The following is a 16,081-nucleotide window of genomic DNA, read 5'->3' as shown; positions in this document are numbered from 1 at the left end:
GTGTTGGATCCCTTAGCTGAAGCTACAGGCAGTTCTGAGTCCCCTGATAGGTCAACGAAACTCTAGTCCTCTAACCATTCCCTATGGGCAGAGCAAGTGCTCCAAACCATTGAGCTATCCTTCTCCAGCCCACTTGGTTGTTGTATTTTCAGTTGTGAGCCTAACTATCTTGGCTAGGGTTTCCATTGCTGTGAAGAAACACCATGACCAAGTTAACCCTTATAAAGGACAATGTTTAAATGAGGCTGGCTTACTGGTTCTAAGGTTCGGTCTATTATCATCATGGCAAAAAGCATTGCAGCAGCAGACAGACATGGTGCAGGAGGAGTTGAGAGTTCTACATCTTGTTCCGAAGGCAAACAGGAGAAGACTGACTATTCTGCACTGGGTGGAGCGTCAAAGCCCACCCTCCACAGTGACACACTTCCTCCAACAAGGCCACACCTCCTAACAGTACCACACCCTACAGACCAAGCATATTCAAACCACCACATTCTATTCCCTGGCCTCCATTGGCTTGTTCAAACACCTGAGTCTATGGGGGCCATAACTAGCCATAGCATAATGCAAAATACATTTAATCTAATTTCAAAAGTCACCAGAGTCTGTAACAGTCTCAACAATATAAAAAGTCCAAAGTTCAAAGTCTCTACTGAGATTCATGCAATCTCTTAACTGTAATCTCCTACAAAATCAAGATGAAAAAGCAGCTCACATACGTCCAACATCACAGGGCATAGATTACCATTCCAAAACAGGTGGGGAAATACTGGACCAAAATAAGGCCAAAAACTAGCTGGGCAAACTCTAAGCTCAGCATCTCCATGTGTGATGACAAAACTCTCTTCAGATCTCCAACTCCTTTCATTTGTGTTGACTGCAACAAACTTCTTTCTCTTTGGCTGGCTTCACGCCCTGTTAGCAGCTTTCCTCAGCAGGTATCCCACAGCTCTGACATCTCTAACACCGTGGGATCTTTAACTTTATATCTTCTTGTTCCAGTGTCTGGAATCCACACGTGATCTTCTGGGGTCCTCCAAAGTGCTTGGGTTATATCTCCAGCTCTGCCCGCTGCAGCACTCTAGGCTCTGGTTGACTTCACTGCTGATGCTGTTCTTGCTGATCACCCCATAGTACTGGCATCTCCAATTCACTGGAGACTTCTGCTGCAACTAGGCTTCACCAATAGCCTCTTATAGGCTCCCTTCGTGGTGTGACCCCTTCAGTCCTGGACCGTCAACTGCAACTGAGGCTGTACCTTCACCAATGGCCTTCCATGGCCTCTCACAGTGCCAAGCAAGCCTCAGCTGCTCTCCATGACCCCTTCATGCCTTTAAAACCAGTACCACCTGGGTGACTCTTACACATTACCAAGTCCTGATGAAGCAGGAGGTGCAACCTTGGCTGTCTCTGGAACACTGCTTCTTTGTGCTCTCAGCAAACCCTTCCCAGAAGATGTCACCTGATGCTTCTCTTCTTAATCACTGCTCATTTCTTAGCTCCAGTTAGCCAACATCAATTGTCCCAGTAGTCCCTTCTAGTCTTCTGTTTTGTTTTGTTTTTGTTGTTTTTTTTTGTTGTTGTTGTTGTTTTCCGAGACAGGGTTTTTCTGTGTAGCTCTGGCTGTCCTGGAACTCACTCTGTAGACCAGGCTGGCCTCGAACTCAGAAATCCACCTGCCTCTGCCTCCCAAGTGCTGGGATCAAAGGCGTGCGCCACCACCGCCCGGCATACCTTCTATTCTAGACTCTAAAGCCAGAACCACATGGCCAAAACTGCCAAGTTCTCTGCTTGCTGGAGCTGGAACATAGCTCCTTTGTTCTATCACATTATCGCCAGCTTTCTGTTTCCCCTCACTGCCTAAGCTTGGCTGTCCTGGAACTTTGTAGATTGACATTGAACTCAAGAGATCTGTATGGCTCGGTCTCCTGACTGCTGGGATCAAAGGCCTGTACCACCACACCTGGATTTAAACTTTCCTTTACCTGGAACTTGCTCTTGAACAAAGCTAATCTTGAACTCAGAGAGCTACTTGCTTCTGTCTCCTGGGATTAAAGGTGTGTACCACAATGCCCAGGGCTAAGCTTTCCATGGCCACTGTTGCTCAAGATCCAGATCTCAAGTGTGTGCCAGCATTTCTGAACCGTAGTTCTTTCCAGATTAAAAGTCCAAATGAGAACAATAACCAAGTAACAATAAAACCTAACATGTTCTAACTATTCCTTGATTAACAGCAAATGCATAAACAATAAGCTTAGCTGGGTGGGAACTTGCCCCAAGTCACCACTCCCCTAATCTGTTTGGACTCCACTGAACTTCCTGGAGCCAGTTTACTCTACTTTGTATTTTTCCTTTTTTTTTTCTTGCTGTAAAGAGATGTTGTGACCAAGGCAACTCTTACAAGGACAACATTTAATTGGGGCTGGTTTATTGGTTCTCAGAGTCAGACCATTACCTCCATGGAGGCAAGCAGCGAAGCTTGCAGGCAGGCCTGGTGCTAGAGGAGCTGAGAGTTCCACATCTTGCTCCGCATGCAAATCAGAAGACCAACTCTCCCACACTGGGTGGGGCTTTAAAGCCCACCCCTACAGTAACTTCCCCCAACAAGGCCACACCTCCTAGCAATACCATTCCCTAAGGGCCATGCAGATTCCAATCCCCACACTAGCCTTTAACAGCTAAGCCATTTCTCTCCAGCCCACTTTGTTCTTTTAAGGTACTATTTCATATACCCAAAGGCCACTTGGTCAGCAGTGAGAACTGCCCTGTTCCTCTATCTTGGTTCCTACCTTAGGCTGGCCCTCTAATGGCTATCATTCTGTTAGTGACTATCTTCAGTCCTCGCCTCTGTAAACATTTTGGCCAGGTTTGTGTTTCTAGGTTACAAGTATCCCACATAAAGTTAACATTCAAATGCTGAGTCCAGGCAATTTCAACAAGAAAGACAAAAGGCCACAGCCTGCCACTGGGCCTCCAAAACCTTTAAGAAGAGAGATGAAGTAGGGAACTGCAAATAGCCTACAAGCAAGAGAATGAAAATGAGACCAGGAGGCTCTGGGCAAACTGGTTAAGAAGTCACTACTCACAGGACACTCATTCTGACCAAGGACAGTTCTGTCCTTAGGTTTTGTTAGTTTTGTTCCTGTCTATATGAGATAGAGTCTCACTATGTAGTCTAGGCTGTCCTTGAACTCTCAATCATCCGGCCTCATCCTCCCGAGTGCCTTGATTTTAGGAATATGCAACCATGCAGGTCTCCGGGAGCCTCGTTACATGGCTATGGTAAAGCATCTTAAGAGCCTGGTTGGCGGGAGCTGGACTGCACATCCAAGCAAGTGTTGAGCCATGAATGGAGTCTGAGTTCCTGTTCTTTCCTGGAGAACACACACATTCAAATCCATCCCCTCTGGATGCGATGTAGCCCGTGCTCCTGACAGCTCTCCCTGGAAGGCAGCCTGCTGCTCACTCCTCTAACCCCAGTGCTCTGCAGGCCCCTGGGTGTCTTTTCTGTAAGAGACTCACTTTCCCTACACTGCAGGATGAATCAGTGTCTGATTCCTGTCCTCCTGGTGACAAAGGACTCACACAGCTGGTGATGGTGCCCCAGAGCTGCACAGTGAAGCTACACAGAATGAGCACCTTTCATGGGCTGTGGACCATAATTCAATGTGTGGAGGGTCACTCCCTGGTGGTCTAGTGGTTAGAATTCGGCATTCTCAATGTGTGGAGTAATGAAGAAATACTACTCCCCACACACCCCAGCTATGTGCCCAGGGTCACAAAGACCCACTTGATTTATACGCCACCCAATCAGACAGAGGCCTCTATGTCTCCCTGCGGCCTCCTGCTTTCTCCTTCACCTACACCATTTCTCAAGTCCTACTGGGTCTGCTCCCATTGCTTCTAGTCAAGACCATTTTGCCCTACTCTGTCTGGTCTTCCGGCCTCTAGTCTGTCTTCCTCCAACTTATTTAAGGCCACCAAAACTAAATAATGGCGTGGTGGCGCACGCCTTTAATCCCAGCACTCGGGAGGCAGAGGCAAGCAGATTTCTGAGTTCAAGGCCAGCTTAGTCTACAAAGTGAGTTCCAGGACAGCCAGGGCTACACAGAGAAACCCTGACTCGAAAAACAACAACAACAACAAAAAAAAAAACCCCAACCAATCAACCTAACAAACAAAACTAAATAATGTCTGAACATATCTAGATACATGGCTTAAACCTTTCACTGGCTCCTGATGCTTTTCAGAACACACGGGAACTAACATCACCAGGTCCTTGCTCGTCTGTAGTCTTACCTGCTGCCTTCACTCACTCTTTGCTGCAGTGCAGGGGGAGGCAAGGCTGTTCCTGTCTGCATTGAGAGCTTTGTGCCTCTGTGGCTTTACTAAGATCCTTCCCCTTGCCTCTACCACCAGTGCGGAGCCACTTTCCCTCTTGCAGCAAACTCAGCCAGGCGTCACTGACCAGAGAAAACCTTCCCTAACTCCCCTCTGCTTCCCAGACACCACCCACACACGGGCTTCTCACGAGGGATCATCTGTTTACCTGTTTTCCTGGCCCCAAAGTGATGTGATGGGTCACATGTCTTGGTGTCACCACTGCCCGGCGCTGCACCAGGCATCTACCAAATGATTAAGTGTGTGGGCTCTAAGCCGAGAAAAGTCAAAGGACAGAAAATGGAAGCGTAGTCCAAACCTCGGTCTCGTCAGAGTCGTTGTTCCCCAGCAGCTCCTCATCCTCTTCTCGCCCCACGCTCCCGGGGGGTCTGGGTTGGTGGCCAAAAGATACACTGGGGTCCTCAATGTTTATCGTGGTAGCATCTGGATTTGCTGCTAACAGTGTAGCTCCATCGCCAAATTCTGGAATGAAGCAAAGCACAAAGGCCTGAGAACCCTCCCACACCGGTAGCTGGAGGCTTTTCACTGGATGCTCCCTCCCACACCAGTAGCTGGCAGCTTCTCCCCCGAAGGTCTCTTAGCTGGAGACAGAGCTCAGTGGTGGAGCACATACCCAGCATGCCTAAGGACTTGGCTTCCAGTCCTCACGCTGCTAATTCCCTCAGCTTGCCATGAACCTCATCCGTGACGAGCAGCAAGAGGCTTTGCAAACAATCTCAGCACCAGGGAGGCTGAAGCAGGAGGGTTTGACTCAGGAGCCACCTGGGCACCCGGCACAGCACATCGAGGAGGGGAGCCAGGAGGATTATCTAAATCGTCTTTAGTAGGGTACCTGATCCATCAACATCTCTGATTCAGGCAAGTCCTTATCACCATAGACACCACGAGGACCAAGAAGCAAAGTGGAAATAACAGAATAGAAATCTCTCAGCTCCATCATGGGAAGGAAGCGCTAGGGAAGGCCAGTGCTAGGGACTAGTGTGCTTCCTTTCTTTGCACAGCGAGATCCATGCCAGTGATGGTCACTCCCTCATAAAACAAACACTTTCCTCCGCTGAGAGGGTACCAGGTCCTGCTCTTGGGTGTGCTCACATCTAACAAACAATTCCAGAACCTGCTTTATCTACTGGTGACTGTATAGAAACAATGGCTTTTGTACTATAATAGTTTTTGAAGTATACAAGAGATGACAGTGTAGACAAAGCATTTAGTGGAGGGACTATGGGGAAGAACACGCTATGACATATACATATGAAGATGCCATGATGAACCAGTTACTTTCCATGCTAACCTGAAAAATAAGTAAACAAATGAGCAGAGAAAGAGAGAAGAAAAGGAAAAAAAATAGAGGAGTATGGGGGCCCTAGTCTTAAGATGGCCACTAATCAGTGCGACCATTAAGTCACCTGTGTGAGTGTGTGTTTGTGGGTATGTGTTCATGTGTGTACCTGTGCATATATGTGTGTTTGGTATGTAATCATCTGCACATGTATGCTTGCATATGTACGGAGGGAGGCTGCAATTGACATCGGGCATCCCCACTTTATTTACTGAGGCGGACACTCTTACTATAAACCCAGAGTCTATCAATCCTGGCTAGTCCAGCTAGCTGGGAATTCTCTCTGCCTCCCTAGTGCTGGGATTACAGGCAGCCTGCACACCTGCCCACGTGCTTCAAGCAGTTCACGCATCAGCATGGCAGGGGCTTTATCCACCGAGTCATCTTCCAAGCCCAAGGTTTTAAGGCTCCTGGGCTATACTGTTAAATCGTGTCCAAAAGAACTTTCCTCATTAACTTCCTCAGCAGCGATGCAGACTGTCTCTGAGCATCCCAATGCTTTGATTAGCTGTGCACTAACAGTTAAAAGATGGTCACAACACTGTCAAAGGGAGCCACATGAAGGGAGACCCACTTAAATCATACATATTTCAAAAGCACTACTTTGCTAGTGAGAAGGCACACCAGGAAGGGGAGGAACAGAGCGCCACTGGGCAAGCACGAGGTCAGAGGGGCCAGAAGGAAGATACGGCTCGCTGCGCTGATGGGGTCAGACTCCTTCTGAGGAAAACACCCAATAAGAATGGCCATGGGTGCTACACAAAGGGCTGAGAAGGACCCAGGGGCAGAGCAGGAAGCGTGTGCACGCCGGAAGACACGGAAGGCACCATCAGAAGTGTATCTCTTCTGACAGTAACGTTCTCTGTCTCTGCGTCCTGGCCTCTCTGAAGCCGTCTTTTACGTCCATCTTTTCCTAGCACATGACTTCTGCCAGAAGCCACCTGAACTCCACCTTCTCGTCTACCATCTTCCTCAGGACAGCCTTCCAGGCCACCCCAAGGACCACATGCTCTTCCCTGAAGCCGAAGTCCTTAACCATTGTATAGCCTCACGTTCATCACGGCCTGCCTCCTTTCAAGCCGCCTTGGGCCGACAACCTCTGCTATGATCTGGAACATGGACCAACTTTTTGTTTCTTAAAGAGGAAAAAAATTAAACAATCTTCCTCCCGCCGCCCAGGGGGCTCTGCAAATGCTGTCCACAATACTTGCACCCCCTTGCACTGTGCAAGCAAGAGCTGAAGAAAGACAACTTGGAATTGAAAAACAGAGCAAACGTCCCAAGCTGGCTCTCTGTGAGGCTGCAAGCCCAGTGTGTCAGGCAAACGTGGGAAAGGCCATGAGCTACAAAAGGACAGAGACCAGCAGAGGCAGTGGGCCCTGGTTATCCAGGCCTTCACTCCCAGTGAGTTGCGAAGCAAGTGACATCGGAAGGTGGGGTGTTAATTTAGGTGACAGTGGCGGAAGATGACCTTGTACCTTATGGGACGGTGGGAGGAGGTGAGGAACAGGCTTATGTGTATGTGTGGGGGTGGGGGAGTATATGGCCACCTATGTGCAGAGCCCGTGGAGACCAGAGCAGCATCAGATCTCCTGAACTGGATTTATAGGCAGTTGGGAGCCACCTGAAGGGAATGGGAACTGGGAGTCTCGGCTAGAGAGCTTCCCCAGCACAAATGCTGTTATGGGTGGTCTGAAACAAGATGGAGAATTGTGGTGTGACAGTATTTGCACAAGAAGTTACTTCTACTTTAATATCAAATCTCCATCAGACAGTGGGGAGTCTGTGACGTCACACTGCCCGGATTCCAGTCCTGGCTGACTGGTTTAGTAACTGTGTGACTCTTAGGCAGATAGCTTGATTTCCTTAGTGCCTCGGTTTCCTTACTGAAAAGACAAGCAGAATGATTACTTTAAAAAGCCCGATATGAGAAGGATTACATGAGTCGTCCCCTGTAAAGTGTTTACAACGGTGCCTGCACAGCGAGTGCTCAGAAAAGATGAGGCAACTGCTAACTCCTAGTTTTTGCTGCCTGCTGCCCATCAGAAGAGTTCCGTGAGAAAAATAAGCAAACTAGAAAAACCTGGGCGTGCCCAACAGCCTCTTACCAAGATGATTGAAATAAAATCCTTTACAGTATGGCATGTGGCAGTAATAAAATTTGTAGCTGTGGCAGAGGAAAATGTGATCACAAGATAAAGGGGGAGGCCCGCCTGCCGTACCTTCAAACTGTAAGTCATCCACAGCTGCCATTCAGCCAGAGGCTCTTCTCCCAAGGGTAAGGTAGAAAACGTTCCGGGGTCTAAAACAAAGAAATATGTAAGCTTAGGAAAATGGAACACTCTGCAAAAAGAATTCATAGTAAAAGAATTTTGAGAGCCAGCTGTAGTGGTAGTGCATGCCTTTAACCTCAACACTGTGGAGGCACATCTCTGTGAGTTTAAGGGTGGCCTGCCCCACATAGTGGGTCAGAAACTAAAAATGATTACTACCATCTCTTTATCTTCTGTGGCTATGGGATTCAGTTCTTTCCTTCTACCTTAGGGACCCAGAATGGGACTAGGACCATGCTTGGGGACAGCCACCTTTACCTGCTGAGCAATCCCTCCCCCCCACACACACACTTGCCTACTCTTTCAACGGGGACTGATAGTTTATATAACTATCACAGGTCATACAACTTGATATTTATATTAATATAGCTCAGGAAGAGAGTTGGTATAGAGCTGAGCAGCCTCTCGGAGTTAAAGAAGAGGAGTGAGCTGGAGAATAAGGGAACTGCACCTGGGAATAGAGTATGTGACGGGTGAGAACTGAACACAGGAGAGTCGAGAAGCACTCAGGACTCTGTGAGTGGATGTCCAGCCCAGCCTGTGATCAGGACATCTGTGAGCGGAATCCACCCAGTGCAGGGAAGAACCATCCAGAGCGACACTGGACAGCCTACAGAGGAACCGAAAGCTGGTGTGGTAGCTCATTTGAATGTTTGCCTAGCAAGTACAAAGTCCTGGGTTCAATACTCAGGACCTACAAAATCTGGTGCATGCCGGCGATCCCAGCACCTAGGAGACGGAGGCAGGAGACTGAGTAAGTTTAAGGTTATCCTAGACTATCTGGTGAGCTCGGAGACCATGAGTTAGAAGAGTGTCCTATCAACAAAAAGAGACTGGCTGCGGGGGACACTCGCTGCCGCGTGAATGTTTAGGGGCCAGATGCAGCCTGGAGATGGAAGAAAATGGAAGGGGAGCCTAGGGTTTGGGAGAGGTGGTGGGGAAAGCATTCCAGTGCAGCCGGCTTAAGGTCCCAGACAGACCTGGGTTTGAGTCCCGATTCTGTTGTTTCTCTGCTGTGTGTGCGCTCCTTGAGGCTCCCCATCTGTAAAATGGGTTCGTGAAGGTGTCTAAACCATTCTATAAGGTAGTGCGTGTAAGGAGCTTAGCGAAGAGCCAGGCAATTAGTAGCTCTTAACTGTTAGCGACCCTGCAGTCAGGGATCTAGGGATGCACAGACAGGGTTTGGGTGGTGGTGGGGGATGCTTGAGCAACAGAGGACAGGGAGGGTAGGAGATTCCCCAACTGACCCAGAAGCCCTGACGCCCTCACCTCTCAGGAAGAGGTCCAACTGTCCAGGAAAGGTTGGGGCCTGGGATGCTCTGCACTGGTAGCCGGTCAGTCCAATCCCGGAAGCCGGAGATCCGGGGGAGGGTGTTAGATTTCTCCGCCTCCTCCGGGCAGAGCACCGCCTCCTCTCTTAAAGCAAACGCGGTCACCCAGCGAAGACTCGGAAAACGCGGAAGACACCGGAGCGCCAAGTAACTCGGTGCTGAGTCCCGCCCTCTCGGTGGTCTTAAAGAGACAGGCGAAGTGGGGCGAATTCTCAGGAGTTCGGGAGTGTTTTACTCATTGTTTATACGTTTTACTTATGCAAAGAGAAAAATGAAAAAGAAAAAGAAAATAGGTCACCAGTTCCTGGTTTCTCTGGCCATGAAAACTTAACCAGCGAGGAAGGCACCATAGCAGATGGCTTGTGAATCAAAGAAGTTCTTTTGTCACTGTTCACAGAGGGCTGGCCCCTCAGCTGTACCACCTAGGTGTCTGACAGTCACCTCGAAAACAGCAGGACTTAACAACATTGGCATAGTCTGGCAAGCGACCTTGTGGTTTGCTTCCTACCTGGACCTCCAGGCTTGGAAAACTGTCTCCCCCTGCCCATAGGGGATGCTATCGTCTCCTCTGGGACTCCTGTTGCTCTGCTAATCCCCTGGGCTTCACCCTGCTTTGGCAATGCTTGCCTGAATTCTGTTTGCTTATCTTTGCCAGCCTGTGAACACTGAGAACAAAAAGATCCGGAATGGTTCTAGTCTCCGGGTGGCCAGTACCAGCCAAGGCAGTAGCATACAATTACTGTTCACAGTATTCTATCACGGACTGAAAGGGTCCCTAGACAGTTTTTGCTGTCTGGGAGGGAGCAGTGTAAACAGCAGACACTTGATTCACAGCTCATACAAGGAGACCAGTGTCTTTAGCTTCACCTGCAGGGTACTTCCAATTTGACTTCTAACATACTCTGAATATCAGTCATGATTGATAATGTTTTTTTTTCTTTTTAAAAAAAGAGTTGCTTATTTATTTTATGTATGTGAGTATGCCACTGTCTTCAGACACACCCCAGAAGAGGGCATTAGATCCCATTACAGATGGTTGTGAGCCACCATGTGGTTGCTGGGAATTGAACTCTGGATCTCTGGAAGAGCAGTCAGTGCTCCACTGAGCCGTCTCTCCAGATAATGTTTTCCTAACTGGCAAGCTGTCAGGTGTAATAACACACATTAGTTAATATAATTCATATGGAGGGGCTTTGTCTATGCAGGACCTCCAACTCTCAGAACAATGCTGCAAACCCGAGGGGGGCGCCCTTATTATATAAGGGGGTAACTGGGCTCAGAGTGCATGTGGAGCACTGTTGTTGAATGTCCGGAATGAACATCAGCTTATGAACTCAGACGTGCAAGCATGCCCAACACCTCTTCTGTCTCACATTCGCTCATTTGCTGCTAACCTCACCCCCACTGATCTTACTCCAGCTACAGACCCTGAGAAAAGGCCACCCCAAATGCTCGCTATGGGCTCCTCATCTTCTTCATGACCAAAGCAACTTGGCAGGGAAAGAGTTGACGTGGCTTACACGTCCCAGTCCTAGTTCATCACTGAGGGAAGTCAGGGCACAACTGTGGAGGAATGCTGCTTACTGGCTTGCCTTCTCACACCACCCGGTACCACCTGCCCAGGGGTGACACAACCCATAGTGGGCTGGGTCCCACCACATCAATCATCAATCAAGAAAATGCCCCACGGACTTGCCTACGGGCAATCTGATAGGGGCAAATGCTCACTTGAGAGTCTCTCCTGGGGGGGCTTAACCCAATGATGGGGTTCCAGGCACACATAACCATACCTAGCCCTTTATGTGGGTGCTGGAGATTCGCACTCGGGTCCCCATGCTATGACCCACAAGTCATCCCCTCAGCCCCAGTACCCAGCCTTTGGAACCAGTGCACCCGAGTCAGAAAGCAGCGGCAGCCCCATGGCTGGTGATACAATGGGTGGGACATGGGGGGAGGGGCAGGCTGGCAGCATCACAATTCCTAAAGACTCTGAGAAGAGATGCACATCGAAGACAAGGTGCTGAGGCCCTGGAAGAGCAAGAGGCCAATGCTGACAATAGTTAAGAAACAGACTGGGTGCCGGGCGTAGTGGCGCACGCCTTTAATCCCAGCAGAGGCAGGCGCTGCTTGAGACAGGGTCTTGCTCTGTAGACCAGGCTGGCTTTGCATTCATAACGATTCCCCCTGCATCTTCCCCCTAAAGTGCTGGGATTAAACTGTATGATACCGTGCTTAGCCTGCAGACTAGTTTTTCTTAGCTTTATTGGAAGCCCTGAGAAAAAAGGGTCAGAGCAGCCAGCTGCCATCTTAAGGCACATTGTGGACACCATAGTGTCTCTGTAGAAACTTTGAAGGAGACTTGTTATGTTTTGTTTTGTTTTGCTTTGCTTTGTTTTTTTTTTTTTTTCAAAAAAAAAAAAAAAAAGCTGCCTGAAAATCAGTTTATTGCTAGGAGGGCCAAGTGTCAAAGAGTCCCCAAGGCAGTTTCTTAGTCACCTCCATCAAAGTACCAGCACACACAGGAGAAGTGGAAACCTGAGAATTGGATGTAGACATTTGGGTAGAAAAGCCATGCACACACAACTCCCCACTCCCATACTCCCTTGGGTCTCCCTTAGAGGCAGAAGCAATGTTTTTTCTGTTACCCGAGAAAGAAATCTCCCCTTGCTTACAGATGCTATAACAGTGCCAGGTAACTTTCTGTAGCAACAAATACCCAAGCAAACCAATTTAAGAGTGGCAAGGTTTTGTGTAAGTTCATGGTTCCCAGGGTTCAGTGTTGTAGGATATTTGATCACATTGTGAACCCCAAGATTGTGAACTGCAAAAACGTCCTCTTGTTATGGTGTGGCTCAGCCCTAGCACACACCTTTAACCCAAGACCTTTCTGTAAATAGGATTAAATAAAGTCAACCATAGGTCAAGAGGCAGGGCAAGCAACCAGTAGACAGGGAGTGAACCTAGGAAAATGCAGGAAAGAGAAAGGAGAGTCTCTGAGCTGAAGAGCAGTCAGTGCTCTTACCCGTTGAGCCATCTAGCCAGCCCCTCAAGTGAAACTTCTTATCTTCTGGCCTCCAACCCTTGCCTTCTAGACGCTTCTGCTAGGACTTGTGTAGGCTGAGACAAGCTCCTCACATGCACCGTCTGACAGGACTCTGCCTCAGGGCTCTCCCAGAGGGCCCCTCACTGCTTTATATATGTTCAGAATGTGATGGAGTTAACAGCTTAAGGACAAACAAGGTCTCACTATATAGCCCAGGCTAGCCTCAAAGTTGTAATCTTCCAGATTCAGCTTCCAAAGCATTGCAATTGCAGGAGTGTCCGTCAAAGCCTCTCTGGGAGACTCTGACTAAGGGAGATGAGCTCCAGTGGGCAAGTGTCTCTTACGTTCAGACAGAGGGAACGTGACATGTTGTAGTACTCAGATGTCAGCAGATGTGACATTTCTCTAGACTTTGACTTAGCGTTCCCTGCCTTTTCCAGCTAGTCTGTATTATGCTAATTTAACAGAAAATGTCAAACAGAGGCTGGGCATACAGCTCAGTTAGTAAAGTGCTTGCCTAGCATGTAAAAGTCCTAGGCTTAATCCCCAGCACCAGGTGTGGTGAAGCCTGGAATTCCAGCCCCAGGGAGATGAGGCAGGACCACAAGAATGTCAGGGGATACAGGAGACCCTACCTCGGAAGAAATAAGGACATAAGAGACAGTTCAGAGCCCTCTTCCTTCCGTGGCTTATTGCACCCTCATGGAGCCCCACCCTGACGGAGAAGCAGAGGCATAAGGATGAACAAGATCACTGTAGGGGCTGGAGACCCCTGGTGTTTAGAAACAACAGCACACTTAAAAACTTGAAACAAAACACAAATACAAACAAAAAACCCAAATACAAAACAATAATGGCAACAATGCATTTGACCACACACATGTGCATGCGCGCGCGCACACACACACATACTTGGACTGGGGATATCACTAAGTATGTGTGTGTGTGTACCTGTCTGTCTGCCTGTCTGTGCATGCATGCATTCATGTGTTTATGTGCATGTGTGTTTGTGTGTGTTACTTATATCATTACTGTGACAAAGTACCCAACAAAATGTAAATTTAAGGAAGAAAGGTTTTATTCTTCCTCACAGTTCAAGGTCACAGTCCATCAAGGTGAGGAAGGCAGCAGGAACTTGAGGCAGTTGGTCACACTGCAACCATAGTCAGGGAGAAAAAAGGGTGATTGCTTGCTACTGCTCAGCTCCCTTCCTCCATTTTACAGTCCAGGATCCCAGCCTAGGGAATGGTGCCACCCACAGTGGACAAGTCTTCTTACCTCATTGAATGCAACAGGAAGGTTCAGAGTCATACCTCAACCCCCACCGCTGCCCCCAGCCCCCGACAGGTGATCCTAGATTCTGTCAATTGACAAGATCAGTCAATAGCTGAATAATGACATTCAAGCATAATACCATCTATATTAGCATCCCCAAAGTAAAATATCTTGGTATGAATCTAAAGATATGTGAACAAGATCTACAAAACTCTGACAGAAGAAACCAATGTGTGCCACAGCATGCATGGCCCCTGACACACAAGGAAGATAAACGTAATTTAATTTTTAATTTTGCAATAGTAGGGTAATACTACTGTGCTTGGTAGATTGGTTGTATTAAATGTTCTTTTGTTTGTTTGGATGGTTGGTTGGTTGGTTGGTTGGTTGGTTGGTTTGGTGTTTTGAGACAGGGTTTCTCCGTAGAGTCCTTGCTCTGTCCTGACATTCATTCTGTAGGCCAGGCCTTGAATTCAAAGATTTACCCGCCTCAGCCTCCTCAGTGCTGGGGTTAAAGGCGTGGGCCACCATGCCCTTCAGCATTTTCAACTTTTGATATCTTTGACTTTCAGGGGGTTTATCAGGATATAATATTTGCCATCATGCCCTGTGAGGAACGGGTGTGGTGGCAGTCCCAAGAAGGCGCCAGGGACTGCAGCTAAGTCTTATGACTTACACCTGACTTCCTCACCTGAATATAAGCCACAACCATCATGAGAGCTGCGCAGGTGTACCAGGATACTGGCGAATCCATTTTGGTGGAGATATGCCCCTGCTGCCCTGATTAGCTGAAGCTGTGTACCTGGTGAGGTGACGTGGCCTGCTGTGAGTGGATGAAGGCTGAGAGTATATAAGAGTGAGAGGCCCGGGTTAGAGAGAGGATTATTATTCGAGAGAGGATTATTATTGGGAGATATAGATGAAGAGAAAGAAGAGAGAGGAAGACTGAAGTTTGCTGAATAAACTGCTGTTAGAAGGACTGGTGGTCGTGTCGTTCTTGCTGGTCGAGAGCGGACGCGACAATGCCCTGATCAAGATCTAATTTATCTGTTATTAACAGGTGCTCCATAGCATATGTCATCAGAGAATTGCAAAGTGTGTTGAGAGATGCTGAGGCACACATACAGAATAGCAAAAATGCAAAATACTGGCGATACCGAACACTGGCAAAGGTATGAAGCAACAGATGTGGAATCTTGTCATTGCTGGGGGCCGTGTAAAATATCCCCGACACATTGCAAGACAGTGGGGCGGTTACTTACAAGTCCAAGCACACTTCTACTACACAAACCATCAGCTGCACCCACTGGAGAGCCAAGGGAGTCGACAAACTGTCTCCATCTGCCTATGATGCTTGCATCTGCTTTGTCTATGATTTGAGAGCAACCCAGATATTCCCCAGTTGATGAATGGATCAAGTTGAGTTTAGTCAGACAATGGGAATTACCACATTCAAAAGAAATAAGCTACCAAGTCAGAAAACTTAAATGGATGCCACTAAGCAAAAGAAGGGAACCAGAAAAGACTGCAGATAAGATTCTAACTTACATGAAATGAAGGGGCAGGGAGAGGGTCCAGGGCACACCCTCCCCAAAAGGCTCTGCCTCCAGAAATATGGCCATGCACTGCCAGCTGTGACTGAGTAAAGTATTTTTCATTATTGAAAGAACCAATTTTATTTTATTTGTTGTATTTTATTTTGTAGTTCTGGGGATATACACAGGATTTGTACATGACTGGCAAGTAAGTTTTCATTGAGGCACAACCCCAGCCAGCCTTTGTATTATTAAAACATACACACACACACACACACACACACACACACACACACACACCTTCTCCCCACCACATGAGAGAGAGAGAAAGAGAGAGGAAGAAGAAGGAGGAGGAGGAGGGAGAAGAGGAGGGAAGGAAGAGAGGAAGAAAGGAAGAGAGAGGGAGGGAGGGAGGGAGGGAGGAAGGAAGGAAGGAAAGAGAAGGAGGAGAGATAGCCAACAGGGAAAAGTATTTGTTGTTCTTGCAGGGCACTTGGATTCTGCTCCCAAAACACACATGTCAACCATCCATAACTCCACTTCTAGATGATTCTACACTCTCTTCTGATCTCCTCGGGTACCAGGCATGCACAAGGCACACATATATTTAAAAGACATCTAACCTTAAAAGCTAGTCATAGCCAGGTGGTGGTGGTGCACACCTTTAATACCAACACTAGGGAGGTAGAGGCAGGCACATCTCTTTGAGTTTCATGCCAGCCTGGTCTACAGAGCTAGTTCCAGGACAGTCATGGATACACAGAGAAACCCTGTCTCAAAAGACAAAAACAAACAAACAAAACAAAAAACTGCTAGTCATTTGC

At 48.0% G+C, this 16,081-nt stretch overlaps 1 protein-coding gene across 3 annotated transcripts in view; it reads right to left on the bottom strand.

Annotated features, from left to right (window-relative positions):
* Positions 1-9,582, bottom strand: part of Yipf1 (Yip1 domain family, member 1) — a 45,601-nt gene extending 36,019 nt beyond the window's left edge. For 2 of the 3 annotated variants that reach the window (NM_145550.3, NM_001205156.1), the window contains exons 1-3: positions 9,343-9,442; positions 7,963-8,042; positions 4,700-4,863 (exon numbers count right to left, since the gene is read on the bottom strand). In NM_145550.3, coding sequence (NP_663525.1) covers positions 4,700-4,863; positions 7,963-7,993 — 195 coding nt within the window. In that variant the 5' untranslated portion in view covers positions 7,994-8,042; positions 9,343-9,442. Of the gene's footprint in view, positions 1-4,699; positions 4,864-7,962; positions 8,043-9,342 lie in introns of all 3 variants that reach the window. The other variant, XM_006502968.4, reaches the window with a different exon arrangement.
* Positions 9,583-16,081: the final 6,499 nt, after the last annotated feature.

This window comes from Mus musculus, chromosome 4 (assembly GCF_000001635.26).
Source record: "Mus musculus strain C57BL/6J chromosome 4, GRCm38.p6 C57BL/6J".
Lineage (NCBI taxonomy): Eukaryota > Metazoa > Chordata > Mammalia > Rodentia > Muridae > Mus > Mus musculus.
This window is presented reverse-complemented; position numbering and strand designations above follow the sequence as displayed.